Source organism: Mercenaria mercenaria, chromosome 8, assembly GCF_021730395.1.
Source record: "Mercenaria mercenaria strain notata chromosome 8, MADL_Memer_1, whole genome shotgun sequence".
NCBI classification, from domain to species: Eukaryota; Metazoa; Mollusca; class Bivalvia; order Venerida; family Veneridae; genus Mercenaria; species Mercenaria mercenaria.
The window spans coordinates 28,502,506-28,520,598 of record NC_069368.1 but is presented as its reverse complement, the minus strand read 5'-3'; the positions used below and the strand labels follow the sequence as shown (position 1 = coordinate 28,520,598).

The following is an 18,093-nucleotide window of genomic DNA, read 5'->3' as shown; positions in this document are numbered from 1 at the left end:
GATTTGTCAAATTCGATTAAATCCATTTGAGGCATGGGCTGCATGTGCAAAATGACTTTTTCCAGCAATGTTGATATGTACGAAAATTCTGTTGCAAATCATTCATCACACTTGAAAGTGAGTCGACAGACTAAAAGGAATATGTTAAACAAGAGGGCCATGATGGCCCTATATCGCTCACCTGTTATCATTGCACTTGAGGACAAGAAGGTCCTGAGAAAAAATATCTAAGTCCAAAGGACAGGAACAACAAAGGGAAGAAATTTAACCAAAAAGAAAAAAAAATCTTACAAGGTATAGATATGATAAAATACACCTAAAAATTGGAGGTACCATCCATGTTGTACCACAGAAAACTGGTCTCGTGTTTTCCCTACGCCAATAATAAAAAAGTTACTAAAAATAAGCTATTTATAGTAACGTAAAAGGGAAGTAATTAAAAAAAATACATGAAGAAAACATGAGCAATACATTATTTACATACATGTGACAAATGTATACGATTCTCACAAGTAAGGGAACAATTATTGATATGTATAATTATATACATTAACAAGGATTCTGTAGAAACAATGGATTATTAATTAAACAGCTTCAAACAATCATTCTGAACTATATTTGATATCAAAAGACATAATTCAATGTAATTCTACTGCGAGTAAAAGCATCAAGATTAGCTGGCCATTTTCATAATTTGTTAAGAAAGGTGAACAGACCACAGAAAGACAGGAGCTGAACAGCATAATCAGATTTTAACTTAATACTAATGTTTAACAGATATTAAGAGGGAAAACCTGAGGAATGCTGATTTGAACATGTGATCACCTGAATAATGATGGCTTAAACTTTAGATACATGTTTAAAAATCAAACAAATGTGTGGCTTAAATCTGAGATAATGTAAATTTCAGTTGAATAATGCACTTCTGGAACATCGAGGTACATGCATAAAAAATCTACTGAATACTGCATAACAATCAAATGTAAAAATATCACATAAAGAATCATATAAGCTTAACTCTGATTCAATGTACATGTATAAAAATCAACTGATGGATGTCTGACTATAACTATAGGTTCAAGTAAAATCACCTTGGTTTAATATAGGTCTGTATGACTAAGACTATAGATGCATGCATATAAATCACATATATAAAAATCTCAATAAAGTTGTTTGAATAGATATATAAAAATCACAGTAATGTTTTTTTTGACTAGGAAAAGTGGCACATTTGATAAATCACATTAATGTTTCACTAGGACTAGAGGTGCATGTATAACAAGAGCTGTCAGTAATACAGCATACTCGACTACTCAAAGTGCTCGTCAATAAACAAAATATTTTGTCAGTAAAACGGGCATAATTCAGCAAAAATGCACGTCAGCTTTATGGGACTTGCGGGACTTGGCCAGTGACCCAATTCCTAAGTGCCGCGGCCGACTTGGATAGTTATTGAACTCGGCTGAGGACTAATGGTCAGCACAAGTTATTCAAGTTTAGTGACGATCCGATGAAAAATAGACTTAGACCACAGACAAGAGTAAACAGGCCGATTTTCGATAATTCAAGGGCTATAATTCTGAAGTGCCTAGGCTGATTTGGCTATTAAGCGAAGTTGATTGCGGACCTATGGTCAAACACGTTTTGTTTAAGTTTGGTGAAGATCGGATCAGAAATGTTCGACTTAAGAGCATGGACAACATAATTCACGAACTTTAATCTTCCATTTGATCATCTATACTTGATGTTCTTTGCTGCCTGCATCTTTTAACAGTCTGTCTGGCTGAAACCATTTTTGAGTTCCAGCTTTTTTGAAGACAGGAATGGACATCTTAAGATGGTGTGTTGCATACACTGAAAATAAAGTATTTAAGAACAGCTCAGATAAGATGTAACAAATATGAAAATAATAAATATGCACTTACTATTATTGTAACTTGTCTCTAGAGAATATTTCAACCATTCGTTGTAGGAATTAATTAATTGATTAACAATGTAAGGGAATAATTGGTTCCTAGACACACATTATCTGCCTGCCCCAGTTTTTTATTAGCTCACCTGTCACAAAGTGACAAGGTGAGCTTTTGTGATCGCGTGGCGTCCGTCGTCCGTGCGTCCGTCCGTCAGTCCGTCAGTCCGTAAACTTTTGCTTGTGACCACTCTAGAGGTCACATTTTTCATGGGATCTTTATGAAAGTTGGTCAGAATGTTCATCTTGATGATATCTAGGTCAAGTTCGAAACTGGGTCACGTGCGGTCAAAAACTAGGTCAGTAGATCTAAAAATAGAAAAACCTTGTGACCTCTCTAGAGGCCATATTTTTCATGAGATCTTCATGAAAATTGGTCAGAATGTTCACCTTGATGATATCTAGGTCAAGTTCGAAACTGGGTCACGTGGGGTCAAAAACTAGGTCAGTAGGTTTAAAAATAGAAAAACCTTGTGACCTCTCTAGAGGCCATATTTCTCAATGGATCTTCATGAAAATTGGTCAGAATGTTCATCTTGATGATATCTAGGTCAAGTTCGAAACTGGGTCACGTGGGGTCAAAAACTAGGTCAGTAGATCTAAAAATAGAAAAACCTTGTGAACTCTCTAGAGGCTATTTTTTTCAAGAGATCTTCATGAATATTGGTCAGAATGTTCACCTTGATGATATCTAGGTCAAGTTCGAAACTGGGTCACGTGGGGTCAAAAACTAGGTCAGTAGGTCTAAAAATAGAAAAACCTTGTGACCTCTCTAGAGGCCATATTTCTCAATGGATCTTCATGAAAATTAGTCAGATTGTTCATCTTGATGATATCTAGATCAAGTTCGAAACTGGGTCACGTGGGGTCAAAAACTAGGTCAGTAGATCTAAAAATAGAAAAACATTGTGACCTCTCTAGAGGCCATATTTTTCAAGAGATCTTCATGAATATTGGTCAGAATGTTAACCTAGATGATATCTAGGTCAAGTTCGAAACTGGGTCACGTGGGGTCAAAAACTAGGTCAGTAGGTCTAAAAATAGAAAAACCTTGTGACCTCTCTAGAGGCCATATTTCTCAATGGATCTTCATAGAAATTGGTCAGAATGTTCACCTTGATGATCTCTAGCTCAACTGGGTCACGTGCGGTCAAAAACTAGGTCAGTAGGTCTGAAAATAGAAAAAAATTTGTGACCTCTCTAGAGGCCATATTTTTCGCGGGATCTGTATGAAAATTGGTCAGAATGTTCACCTTGATGATATCTAGGTCAGGTTCGAAACTGGGTCATGTGCGGTCAATAACTAGGTCAGTAGATCTAAAAATAGAAAAACCTTGTGACCTCTTTAGAGGCCATATTTTTCAAGAGATCTTCATGGAAATAGGTCAGAATGTTCACCTTGATGATATCTAGATCAAATTCGAAACTGGGTCACGTGCGGTCAAAAACTAGGTCAGTAGGTCTAAAAATAGAAAAACCTTGTGACCTTTCTAGAGGCCATATTTCTCAATGGATCTTCATGAAAATTAATGAGAATGTTCAGCTTGATGATATCTAGGTCAAGTTCGTAACTGGGTCATGTGCGGTCAAAAACTAGGTCAGTAGGTCGAAAAATAGAAAAACCTTGTGACCTCTCTAGAGGCCATATTTTTCACGAGATCTTCATGAAAATCGGTGAGATTGTTCACCTTGATGATATCTAGGTCAAGTTTAAAAGTGGGTCACGTACCTTCAAAAACTAGGTCATTAGGTCAAATAATAGAAAAACCTTGTGACCTCTCTAGAGGTCATATTTTTCAATGGAGTTCATGAAAATTGGTCAGAATTTTTTATCTTGATGATATCTAGGTCACATATGCTCAAAACCTAGGTCACTATGACAAATAATAGAAATAACGACTTCATACTCAGTTCAACACTGGGTCATGTGGGGATAGGTGAGCGATTCAGGACCATCATGGTCCTCTTGTTTAGTCAGTCAAGGGCTAGTTACTTTAGCCTAAGAATTTATTAAGCTTTTGAAAATAAATACAAGTTTTAACTTTAAGGCTATATCATTATAATGGATACAAATTTTCTTACACTGTAAAGCATTAAATACAGCATTGTCCTTAAAACTTGCTGTGCCTCCCTCCACAGCAAGGTCCCAGGGATCAAAGAAGCCATCCATCAGCCGCTTTAGGATTTCTACATTCCTGTCTTCCCTTATTGTCAATCCTTTTTTGTCGGCTTTTTTCTCCCTTTTCTGTCTTTGCTTTGTCAAAGACGACAGAATGTCGTGCAGCCATAGGGTATTGACCGCTATGGAAGCACCTGGGGCCAGCAGATGGAAGTTGTCTGGAATGACATCGCTTGGTCCAATTTCAATCTGAAAATTACAAAAAAGCATAATATAGACACAACTTGTATTTTATGGAAAACTGAAACATGTTTATAAAATGCCTCTATCATTATGTGAAGCTTCAATCAAATGCCTTTACAAGTATGTTCCAATAAAACATTACTTTGTATACTTTGCCATATATTATATTTTGCATGGTAAATGGCCAAAGGCAGATCTAATAGCTGATTTTTCTAATAAAGTTGATTGATTGATATAAAAAGGGAAGACAATTCAAAACTTGGTAAGGTAGAGTTCAGGTTCTTTGACACCCTACTTTGTCTCAATGCCCTCTATAATGTGTGAAGTTTCAATCAAATGCCACTTATACTTTTAAAAATTATGCTTTGAAGTTGAACAAGTGTGACAGGCAAATGGTGAGACATTAAGACAAAGCCACAACAATATGCTTGCCTTTCAGGTCACATGGCTAATGGTACTTTGCGGAACGGGACGGAACAAGTTAAGAGGCACCCCACGGGGTATAATCAAAATGTAAAAACCAATGCTTTCAAACTAATCTGACCACCATCTCTGATAAAAAATATAACCTATCGCATTCGATTCATTGTCCTGGTTTAAGTCGCATGTTAGTGACAAATGAAGACTGTTCTACTTTTCACTTACAGTTTAATTGTAGCTGTATCGATATAATTGTAACTCTATGTACTATCTACAGAATTTGAAACTGAGAATGCGTGTCAATGCTTACAAAACGTTTGAGCTGCAGAAGCAGTGCACGAAACTAGTCAGTTGGTTGTCTGTGGTACAAGCTAAAATCAATCAAGTAAAATATTTCTTGTTCCGTTCCGTTCCGCAAAATACCATTACCTATATAGCTATTGGTACTTTGCGGAACGGAACGGAACCAAGTCAGGAATAAAGCTCAGCTGCATCTAATGAAGAAATGACTAATCCGAATATGTTATAACATCACCAGAAGTTCAATCGTAATGTGTCAGTTGTAATCATTACTGAAGATTACAGAAAGAAAATTCTTCTTTTCACTACAGACTGTAAAATGTGTACTTGTTACTCGGTTTCTATGTACTATCTACAAATCACAAACTGGAATTGGTGCCAATGACTGCAAAACGTATTTGTTGCAGAAGCAGTGATTGAAACTAGTCAGTTGGTTGTCTGCGGTACAAGCTGAATCAATCAAGTAAATATTTCTTGTTCCGTTTCGTTCGCAAATACCATTACCTATATAGTTAATGGTACTTGCGGAACGGAACGGAACCAAGTCAGGAATAAAGCTCAGCTGGATCTAATGTAGAAACTGACTAATCTTAGTATGTTATAAACATCAACAGAAGTGAAATCATACTGTGTCAGATGTAATCCTTACTGAAGATTACAACAAGATCATTTTTCTTTTCACTTACATACTGTAGGTGTATACTTGTACTCGGATTCTATGTACTATCTACAAAATTACATACTGAGAATTTGTGCCAATGTTTGCAAAACGTATTTGTTGCATAAGCAGTGCTAGAAACTAGTCAGTTAGTTGTCTGTGGTACAAGCTGAAATCACAATCAAGTAAAATATTTCTTGTTCCGTTCCGTTCCGCAAAATACCATTACCTATATAGTTAATGGTACTTTGCGGAACGGAACGGAACCAAGTCAGGAATAAAGCTCAGCTGGATCTAATGTAGAACTGACTAATCTTAGTATGTTATAAACATCAACAGAAGTGAAATCATACTGTGTCAGATGTAATCCTTACTTGAAGATTACAACAAGATCATTTTTCTTTTCACTTACATACTGTAGGTGTATACTTGCTACTCGGATTCTATGTACTATCTACAAAATTACATACTGAGAATTTGTGCCAATGTTTGCAAAACGTATTTGTTGCATAAGCAGTGCTTGAAACTAGTCAGTTAGTTGTCTGTGGTACAAGCTGAAATCACAATCAAGTAAAATATTTCTTGTTCCGTTCCGTTCCGCAAAATACCATTACCTATATAGCTAATGGTACTTTGCGGAACGGAACGGAACCAAGTCAGGAATAAAGCTCAGCTGCATCTAATTATCATAATGTAGAACTGACTAGTCTGAATATGTTATAAACGTCACCAGAAGTTAAATCATAATGTGTCAGATGTAATCCTTACTTGAAGATTACAACAAGATCATTCTTCTTTTAAGGTATTAGGCCCCTAATAGTAATGTTTAAAAAATGGCATTTGCTGGGTATATTCTTACAGTTGACCGTGCTTCGCACTTAATTGCACATTTTTAAAAACTTTTACCGTGCCGTTTTTTATAAATTTTGTGTAATTTATGGTATTTCCTCAAGCTCAAGTAGAGACAAATTTCAAAGTGGTGGCCTTTATCCAAAACGTTAGCAGAGAATTCATTATACCATTATTTTTTATGAAAGAAACATCAAACTATTGGTAAACAATCATAAAACTTAAAATAAAAACTGTCAGTATCATTATTTCTAGGGTGCCTCGAGTAAACGGATTTAATGAGACAGAATTCTAACTCCAACATTGAAAAATTAAGGTCGAATCCTGTGGGTCTGTTTTGAATTTTGCTCACTTCATTCAAAAATAACTTTGGGGCAGAAGTAAAACCTACCTACATTTCTTCCACAATATGTAATCTAAAGAATGAAGGCAAAATAGAGAACTTTTACCGCATGTAACTCAGTATTTTTAAAGACGTCTAACTCTACCCCTTCTGTTTCAGAGGTAAATTCACTTTGAACAGCAAGAAATCGCTTATCAAATCATTTTTCCCCACTTTTGTACAATAAATCAATAACAAGTCTTGAAAGAAGTAAAAACTTACAAGAAAAAAAGGAAAATAAGGAAAAACAATTTTGGTCCCAGTGGGGCTTGAACCTACGCCCCCCTGAAAATTGCAGTCAAAGTAGGTTTATGGTAGAAATTGAATACTCTTCAAAAATGAGGTACTCTATTATGGGCCTAATACCTTAACTTACAGATTGTAGGTGTATACTTGTTACCCTGATTCTATGTACTATTTACAAAATTAGAAACTGAGAATGTGTGCCAATGCTTGCAAAACGTATTTGCTGCAGAAGCAGTGCTTGAAACTACTCAGTTGGTTAACTGTGGTACAAGCTGAAATCACACCAAGTAAAATATTTCTTGTTCCGTTCCGCAAAATACCATTACCTATATAGCTAATGGTACTTTGCGAAACGGAACAGAACCAAGTCAGGAATAAAGCTCAGCTGCATCTAATGTAGAAATGACTAATCTTAATATGTTATAAACATCAACAGAAGTTAAATCATACTGTGTCATGTAATCATTACTTGAATATTACAACAAGATCATTCTTCTTTTCACTTACAGATTGTAGGTGTATACTTGTTACTCTGATTCTATGTACTATTTACAAAATTAGAAATGAGAATGGGTACCAATGCTTGCAAAACGTATTTGCTGCAGAAGCAGTGCTTGAAACTACTCAGTTGGTAGTCAGTGGTACAAGCTGAAATCACATCAAGCAAAATATTTCTTGTTCCGTTCCGTTCCGCAAAATACCATTACCTATATAGCTAATGGTACTTTGCGGAACGGAACGGAACCAAGTCAGGAATAAAGCTCAGCTGCATCTAATGTAGAAATAACTAATCTGAATATGTTATAAGCATCACAGAAGTTAAATCGAAATGTGTCAAATGTAATCATTACTTGAAGATTACAGTCGGACAGTTCTTCTTTTCACTTACAGTTTGTGGGGTGTATACTTGTTACTCGATTACTATTTACTATCTACAAAATTAGAAACTGAGAATGGGTGCCAATGCTTGCAAAACGTATTTGCTGCAGAAGCAGTGCTTGAAACTAGTCAGTTGGTTGTCCGTAGTGCAAGCTGAAATCACATCAAGTAAAATATTTCTTGTTCCGTTCCGTTCCGCAAAATACCATTACCTATATAGCTAATGGTATTTTGCGAAACGGAACAGAACCAAGTCAGAAATAAAGCTCAGCTGCATCTAATGGTTATTTATTGATTTGTTTTGTGTTTAACGCCGTTTTTCAACAGTATTTCAGTCATGTAACGGCGGGCATTTAACCTAACCAGTGTTCCTGGATTCTGTACCAGTATAAACCTGTTCTCCGCAAGTAACTGCCAACTTCCCCAGATGAATTATCAGAAGTGGAGGAGGAATAATTTCAGACACAATGTCTTTTATCAAAGCGTCACGGAGAACATACGCCCCGCCCGGGGATCAAACTTGCGACCCTGCGATTCGTAGACCAACGCTCTCCCTACTGAGCTAAGCGGGCGGGCTGCATCTAATGTAGAACTGACTAATCTGAATATGGTATAAACATCAACAGAAGTTAAATCATAATGTGTCAGATGTAATCATTTCTTGAAGATTATAGCAAGACCGTTTGTCTTTTCACTTACAGTTTGTAGGTGTATACTTTTTACTCGGAGTCTATGTACTATCTACAAATTTAGAAACTGAGAATGTGTTCCAATGCTTGCAAAACGTATTTGTTGCAGAAGCAGTGCATGAAATAGTCAGTTGGTTGTCTGTGGTACAAGCTGAAAATATTTCTTGTTCCGTTCCGTTCCGCAAAATACCATTACCTATATAGCTAATGGTACTTTGCTGAACGGAACGGAAACATCAAAGAAAATATCCCACATTCACCCCCACGTCATTACAATGACTGGCGCTAATTTTCCAGTACTGTTTACAAAGTCTTACCCCTGAAGGACAAATCGCCAAACTGAACAAACTAAAACAAGATTTCACATTCATCGGTGACATCATTACGATGAGCAGCTCAGATTTACAAACACCGGCGACAGAATACAACCCCTGAAAACGCCCTATTGATCAGTGCATATTGTAATGTTTGGTGCGGGTCTTAAGAAGACCTGCATAGTGCTATGGAATTTTTTTTAGTTGTTTTGAACCTTGGTGGGCTTGACTAGTCGTTAAAGAGTTAGCTCCCTTAATAGTTTCACGCCATTTTGCAATGCTAACCTCGGCGAGTTTATTTTTTGTAATTTAGTCCATTTATGTGGCCCCTTGGTGTAAGTTATGTTTCTTTTTGTTTTTTTCACCGTAAAATGCATGTTTATGTTTAAGGTAAATTAAGATGAGCAAATTTCCGCATTGTTAGACGCTATATCGCATTATTATTTATTCCTAGCTAAACTCTGTACCTACGGTATATAAATCGGTCGGGTCATTAGATCATAATGCACTAAATGTTACTAGAGATTGAATAGTGCTGTTTTAAAAGATTCGGTGTTAAATTACTGTGCTAAATGCTTAACAGACTAAAGGTTTTGTATTATTACAAGCAGGAAGGTTTAATACGTGTCAGTTGTTCCAGTTACAAGTATATTTGTAAATTGTAATGATTTATTTTTGTGAACCTTATATTTGTGATTAGTATGTTTTTTGTGTACTTTCAGCATTCACTCATTTTAATTAACCTTTCATCGCAACTTGTCCATGTGGTGAAGAAGATCAGACTGCGGAGCATATACTTCAGAGATGTAAAAGGCATGACCAGGAGCGAGTTGCGACTTGGCCGATAGATACCTCAATCCACCAGAAACTGTATGGAGGCATTGAGGATCTTCGGCAAACCACAAGTTTCATCGAGGCTACTGGTCTGACAGTGCAGATGCGAACGACAAGAAGAAGATTAACCTTTAAACGTAAACATGCATATTTCATTGTAGATAAACAAAAAGGGTCATTACTTACACCATAGGGCCGTATAAATGGACTAAATTCGCCCAGTAAAGCAAAGCAAATGGCGTCGAAACTATATAAGGGAGCTAACTCTTCAACGACTATGGAAGCCCATCACGGTTTAAAACAACTAAAACCAAAGCATTATGTACGTCGTCTTAAGACCTGCACCAAACATCACACTCCAGAATATAGTAAAAAAAGTACACAACTGAAAGCACCAATTCAAATACACATTCTTTTGCTGCAAATCATCCATGACCTGACCCCCAACGCAAAGTGTTACAATAATAATATGTTAAAATAGGCTTGAAAATTACGAAACCACCCGTTATAATAAAAACTACTATACGGAGTTCCGTTATTATATCATCAATTCACTAATTGAAGTATTTGATAGTCCTATTAGAAATAAATTTATCATGTTCCGTTCCGTTCCGTTAAATACCATTACCTATATGGCTATGGTATTTTGCGGAACGAAACGGAACCAACAAAGAAAGTCATTTCGTTCATGGTTTACCCCATTTAAGTGACAAATATTTCCCCCGAAAAAACGTCCCACAGGTCGGCGCATGCATATTCTTGTGCTGCAAATCACCTATGAATTGACCATGACCCTAGCTGCAATGTTGTAAAATATGTCTTGAAAATTTCGAAAATTTCTGATATGAATAAAAACTAATACAATCGACATCGAACTTGCGACCATCTCTATTCAGCAAATTTTGTATTAAACGACCAGTCAAAATCCCTCCCGAACGTTTCCAGTATATAAATTCATTCCATTAAAAGACTTCTACTAAACGACTAGTGACCACAATAATGTAGTCCCGACAGGTAAATTATTCGGCAAAAGTACCTATTAAGCGATCGGGTATCAAAATTCTACCGCATTTCTTCATTTGTGTAATTAGCGAGTACGTTTTGCACGTGACTGAATGCAATTAACCTTTGTATCAGTAAAACTGACAAACAAACTAGCCATAATTTTCACGGTTTGTGGACTTGGAAAAGTGTTCACGGTGTTAAAACAGATTTTGAAACACATAATACATGTATGTTCATAATAAATACAGTTACATTACCAGTTAAAATAACTTTCCTTTTCATCTGACTGAAATTCATTTAATACAATGTCGACTGTATTCGGAATTCTATAATACCATATATTAACTCAATTAAATTATTTTAATAGTGTCATTAAAATAAATTTTTAATAGTGTCATTAAAATAAATCTATCCTGTTCCGTTCCGTTCCGTTAAATACCATTACCTATATGGGTATTGGTATTTTGCGGAACGGAACGGAACCAACTTAAAAGATATCACATTCAACTGTAACTTCAGTATAATGACCTGCTTTTATTTTGTAAAACTGTTGACAGAAGTTTGCAACACTTTTGACATTTTTTTTCTTATTAAAACGCTTTACAAATGAATGCATATTTCTGTACTATAAACCACCCATGGTGTACGTACAGCAACAGTATTTCGTGTCAAAGAAAAAGTTTTTGATTTAATACAAGAAATTAAGTTGAATATACTCCATAGATATGCTTCCATGGTTATTATACAGATCTAATTCGGTTCCTGCGACGTTTCTGCGGGCACGTGTTTTAGTTATGTGTTAAGGATTTATGAATATTCGACTCGTATATTATTTAATCAAGTAAAATGAACACTGTCGTTTTTTTCAACTTACTTGATGAAATATTTCATTACATATTTAAATAAAAAAATCACCGAAAATATGAAAAATGGAAACTGTAAGGCCTGAAAAAAGTTACTTGTTCCCGCTAACGGCTCTGAAAAATAAAATAGGGTAGGTAGGTAGACGACTTTTTTTTGTTTGTTTTGGGCATCAGACTATGTGAGAACTACTTAAAGTTTCTTGTTATATCTTAAACTTTATTCAGTATGTAAAATTTATTTAAGTGTTCCTATATTATAAAAGATAAGTAAAAAGGGCATCTTTGTACTAGTTTCAGGGGTGTTAACGGAAAACTTTGAAAATTTCTTGTCCAAAACCACAAGGAATAGAGCCTTAATATTTGGCCTGCGGTATCATCTAATGGTCCTCTATACAGATTGTTCAAAATATGCCCCTGGGATGAAAAGAGGCCCCATCCCGGTGGTCCCACGTTTTACATAGACTTATATAGAGAAAAAACTTAAACATTGTCTTGTCTGAAACCAAAAGACCTAGGCCTTTGATATTTAGTATGTAACATTGCCTTTTGGTTCCCTACCAAAATCATTCAAATTAAGCCCCTGGGGTGAAAAGAGGTCCCGCTGTTGGGGTCTCAAGTTTTACATTGACTTACATAGGAAAAAAACTTTTAAAATCTTCTTGACTGAAAATTCAAGGCCTAGGCTTTTGATATTTGGTATGTAGCATTGCCTAGTGGCTCTCTAACAAGATTACTCAAGCTATGCCCCTGGGGGTGGGGGGAAAGAGGCCCCGTCCAGAGGGTCATGTAGTAATATTCAAGTAATGATTAAATCTCACACATTATGATTGAACTTCTGGTGATGTTTATAACATATTCAGATTAGTCATTTCTACATTAGATGCAGCTGAGCTTTATAGGTAATGGTATTTTGCGGAACGAAACGGAACAAGAAATATTTTACTTGATGTGATTTCAGCTTGCACCACAGACAACCAACTGACTAGTTTCATGCACTGATTCTGCAACAAATGCGTTTTGCAAGCATTGGCACACATTCTCAGTTTCTAAATTTGTAGATAGTACATAGAATCCGAGTAACAAGTATATACTTACAATCTGTAAGTGAAAAGAAGAATGATTTTGCTGTAATCTTCAAGTAATGATTACATCTGACACAGTATGATTTCACTTCTGTTGATGTTTATAACATATTAAGATTAGTCAGTTCTACAATAGATGCAGCTGAGCTTTATTCCTAACTTGGTTCCGTTTCGTTCCGCAAAGTACCATATTAGCTATATAGGTAATGGTATTTTGCGGAACGGAACGGAACAAGAAATATTTTACTTGATGTGATTTCAGCTTGTACCACAGACAACCAACAGACTAGTTTCAAGCACTGCTTCTGCAGCAAATACGTTTTGCAAGCATTGGCACCCATTCTCAGTTTCTAATTTTGTAAATAGTACATAGAATCAGAGTAACAAGTATACACCTACAGTATGTAAGTGAAAAGAAGAATGATCTTATTGTAATTTTCAAGTAAGGATTACATCTGACACATTATGATTTAATTTCTGTTGATGTTTATAACATATTCAGACTAGTCAGTTCTACATTAGATGCAGCTGAGCTTTATTCCTGACTTGGTTCCGTTCCGTTCCGCAAAGTACAATTAGCTATATAGGTAATGGTATTTTGCGGAACGGAACGGAACAAGACATATTTTGCTTGATGTGATTTCAGCTTGTACCACAGACGACCAACTGACTAGTTTCAAGCACTGCTTCTGCAACAAATACGTTTCGCAAGCATTGGCACCCATTCTCAGTTTCTAATTTTGTAGATAGTAAATAGAATCAGAGTAACAAGTATACACCTACAATCTGTAAGGGAAAAAAAAGAATGATCTTGCTGTAATCGCCAAGTAAGGATTACATCTGACACATTATGATTTAACTTCTGTTGATGTTTATAACATATTCAGACTCAAAGTCAGTTCTACATTAGATGCAGCTGAGCTTTATTACTGACTTGGTTCCCTTCCGTTCCGCAAAGTACCATTAGCTATATAGGTAATGGTATTTTGCGGAACGGAACGGAACAAGAAATATTTTACTTGATGTGATTTCAGCTTGCACCACAGACGACCAACTGACTAGTTTCATGCACTGATTCTGCAACAAATGCGTTTTGCAGTCATTGGCACACATTCTCAGTTTCTAAATTTGTAGATAGTACATAGAATCAGAGTAACAAGTATGCACCTACCTGTAAGTGAAAAGAAGGATGGTCTTGCTGTAATCGTCAAGTAATGATTACATCTGACAAATTATGATTTAACTTCTGTTGATGTTTATAACATATTCAGATAAGTCATTTCTACATTAGATGCAGCTGAGCTTTATTTCTGACTTGGTTCCGTTCCGTTCCGCAAAGTACCATTAGCTATATAGGTAATGGTATTTTGCGGAACGGAACGGAACAAGAAATATTTTACTTGATGTGATTTCAGCTTGCACCACAGACAACCAACTGACTAGTTTCATGCACTGATTCTTCAACAAATGCATTTTGCAAGCATTGGCACACATTCTCAGTTTCTAAATTTGTAGATAGTACATAGAATCAGAGTAACAAGTATACACTTACAATATTTAAGTGAAAAAAAGAATGATCTTGCTGTAATCTTCAAGTAATGATTACATCTGACACACTATTATGATTTAACTTCTGGTGATGCTTATAACATATTCAGACTAGTTAGTTCTACATTAGATGCAGCTGAGCTTTATTCCTGACTTGGTTCTGTTCCGTTCCGCAAAGTACCATTAGCTATATAGGTAATGGTACTTTGCGGAACGGAACAAGAAATATTTTGCTTGATGTGATTCCAGCTTGTACCACAGACGACCAACTGACTAGTTTCAAGCATTGCTACTGCAACAAATACGTTTTGCAAGCATTGTCACCCATTCTCAGTTTCTAATTTTGTAGATAGTATATAGAATCAGAGTAACAAGTATACACCTACAATCCGTAAGTGAAAAAAAGAATTTTCTTTCTGTGATCTTCAAGTAATGATTACATCTGACACATTACGATTGAACTTCTGGTGATGGTTATAACATATTCAGATAAGTCATGTTTTACATTAGATGCAGCTGAGCTTTATTCCTAACTTGGTTCCGTTCCGTTCCGCAAAGTACCATTAGCTATATAGGTAATGGTATTTTGCGGAACGGAACAGAACAAGAAATACTTTACTTGATATGATTTCAGCTTGTACCGCAGACAACCAACTGACTAGTTTCAAGCACTGCTTCTGCAACAAATAAGTTTTGCAAGCATTGGCACCAGTTCTCAGTCTGTAATTTTGTAAATAGTACATAGAATACGAGTAACAAGTATGCACCTACAATCTGTAAGTGAAAAGAAGAAATTTCTTTCTGTAATCTTTAAGTAATGATTACATCTGACACATTACGACTGAACTTCTGGTGATGTTTATAACATATTCGGATTAGTCATTTCTACATTGCATCCAGCTGAGCTTTATTCCTGACTTGGTTCCGTTCCGTTCCGCAAAGTACCAATAGCTATATAGGTAATGGTATTTTGCGGAACGGAACGGAACAAGAAATATTTTACTTGATGTGATTTCAGCTTGTACCACAGACAACCAACTGACTAGTTTCGTGCACTGCTTAATCTGCAGCTCATACGTTTTGCAAGCATTGACACACATTCTCAGTTTAAAATTTTTTTAGATAGTACATAGAGTTACAATTATATTGATACAGCTACAATTAAACTGTAAGTGAAAAGAAGAACAGTCTTCATTTGTCACTAACATGCGACTAACCAGGACAATGAATCGGATGCGATAGGTTATTTTTTATCAGAGATGGTGGTCAGATTAGTTTGAAAGCATTGTTTTTTACATTTTGATTATACCCCGTGGGGTGCCTCTTAACTTGTTCCGTTCCGTTCCGCAAAGTACCATTAGCCGGTCACATAATAAAACACAAACTTGATTATACATACATAATCTGCCATTTGTACATCTGGTCTTGTTTTTGGTTGATACTTCCTTTTTCTCTGCTGGGCAGTATTTGGAACCTTAGCAGACTCTGCAAAAACAGAAAATACTGTTATTCTACATATAATATATGCATATTTTTTGGTTGCTTTTTTATTAGTTGAACGGCTAACAGTCAAGTCATACGAGGCTGACAGTTTACCTAACCATTGTTCTTCGGAAGTACCAGGACTAGACCCCAATCCATAGTAAGAAAGTGTTAACTTTCTCATATAAAGGGACACAGTCGGTAGTAGGACTCGAACCCATGGCCCTCCGCCAACGAAAGGTTACAGTGATTCGAAGACTTGACTATGGAGGCTGGTCTTCAAATAATGTATCTGGTGTTCGGATGCTTGAAAGAATAAAGAACAATACATCAATTTTAGAACTGTACGAGTGAAAATCTCGATCCCTAGTCAAATTTATTGGTATTTTCATATTGAAATTTGAAACCAAATCGTTATATACCATGTGGAAAATGACCCACAAAGCTGGTATATCTGTCGAGATAACTTAATATACTCTATGTTAATTTCATTATGGAGGTCACTCTTCCAGGCTTTACAAAATATACAAAACCCTTACCATTCAATGTCTGTTTCAGCTGATAAATTTCAGCCCTTAGGTCTTTAATAATTTGATCTTTAAGATCGCAATCAAAGCAACCTATTGTTGGGGCCACTTTGCTGCCTGTAGGGGAGGAGTTAGGCATGCCTGACAGGTCTGAAGTAGTGGCCAAACTGGTTTCAACCGGTGAAGGAGATCTTGGTGTTGATGACCTTGCCATATCAACTTCTCCATCAATAACATTTATTGAACGTGTCATAAATTCTGACTCATTCAAAGAGCAGTTGCTACTGATGTCAAGAAGTTGACCAGCTGACTGGTTGTTACCAAGAACTCCTTCTCTATCCGGACACTGATTATCCTCAGTGTAGTCAGACGTCCTAGAAAAAGCGCTAGTGTATGGTTGATTCCAGTATGGCCTATATATAGGTTGAGAGTATAAAGGTTGAGGGTAGAGAGGATATGAAGGATATTGCATTCCCTGAGCAAAAGGGTAGGAAAGTGGGAAGTTTGTGCTACATGCCTGTTGTGAATAGTGGAAGGGTGCATTCACGGAAGCTGATGAAGTGATCGTTTCTTGGGTTGTAGAACTGGAAAGGGGTGTGGCAATATGTGGAAATGGAATTTCAGAGGAAGAGGGTTTTGGGGAGGCAGAGGGTTTTGGGGCTTCATAGCCAGACAGTTCAGCTGCCATTTTGTGACTCTCTTTGGTTGCAGAATGAGACAGTGAAGGTGATAGGGTTTCAGTGCTTGAAGAAGTAGATGTGTTTTGAGGAAAGGCAGATGAGGTGGTAGGGCATGCAGACTGCTGTTCAAAGGAATAGGCATTAATTGAATCTACATTGGCAGTAACTACCGTTTTCTTGGAAAATAATGAAGCTGCAACTTGTTGACTGGCTGCCATTACTGCTTCCTTGTTCTTTTTCTTTTCTGCTTCAATTTCTGTCAAATGAAAAATTTACATAGCAGCTAGCACAAAACAGATTTTGGTATAAGAAACAGATATCTATATTTTGTCATTTACTGAAATACAATCCCATTCTCATTTTTTAAACTAGTGTTTTGACATCCAAATTGTGTAAATCTCCTTAAGTTGTCTTGAGAAATTTTACTACAGGATTTAGTGTAAATCAGTGGTGGTATTTATAACTGAAATACTGTAAAAAATGTGCCTTAAAGTTGACAAAAGAAAAACAGATAATCAAAATTTTATACCTTTTTTCTTTTTTTTCACATCCACCTCTATTACATTGATTTCTTCAGAACTGTCGTCACTTCCTCCTACAATAAAGCATGCTCAGTTGGTGAGAAAATAATACACCTGCTATACTTTTCATTTTTGAATAAGCTGTTCCAGAAATATTGATGGTGGAGGGGGTCAGAAAGCACAATGATCCCAGTAAACACCTGACGTCGTACCGACGTTGGTTAGACGTTGGATTTTGGTTGCAACGTCGGCGACCTGAATCCAACGTCTAACCAACGTCATAACCACGACGTCTAATAGACGTCAGACTTAGACGTCTAGGAGACGTTGGAATTAGGTTGGTTGGAAAGTCTGTTTAAATGTTTTCATTTATGAAATTAACTGGTGTAATTTTGCTAGTATAGTTTAAAGATAGTTATGCCTGAACATGCGCTTATAAATAATAGGTCATTCGTACATCAAACATTATCATTAATTATGTTT

At 36.2% G+C, this 18,093-nt stretch overlaps 1 protein-coding gene across 2 annotated transcripts in view; it reads right to left on the bottom strand.

The window, feature by feature from the left end:
• Positions 1–20: 20 nt before the first annotated feature.
• The window catches only part of LOC123566663 (uncharacterized), a 30,868-nt gene continuing 12,795 nt past the window's right edge, over positions 21–18,093 (bottom strand). Inside the window, exons 5-8 of one of the 2 annotated variants that reach the window (XM_053549626.1) lie at positions 17,619–17,684; positions 17,260–17,345; positions 4,052–4,337; positions 21–1,854 (exon numbers count right to left, since the gene is read on the bottom strand). In XM_053549626.1, the coding sequence (XP_053405601.1) occupies positions 1,736–1,854; positions 4,052–4,337; positions 17,260–17,345; positions 17,619–17,684 (557 nt within the window). In that variant the 3' untranslated portion in view covers positions 21–1,735. Of the gene's footprint in view, positions 1,855–4,051; positions 4,338–15,799; positions 15,886–17,259; positions 17,346–17,618; positions 17,685–18,093 lie in introns of those variants that run through there. The other variant, XM_053549627.1, reaches the window with a different exon arrangement.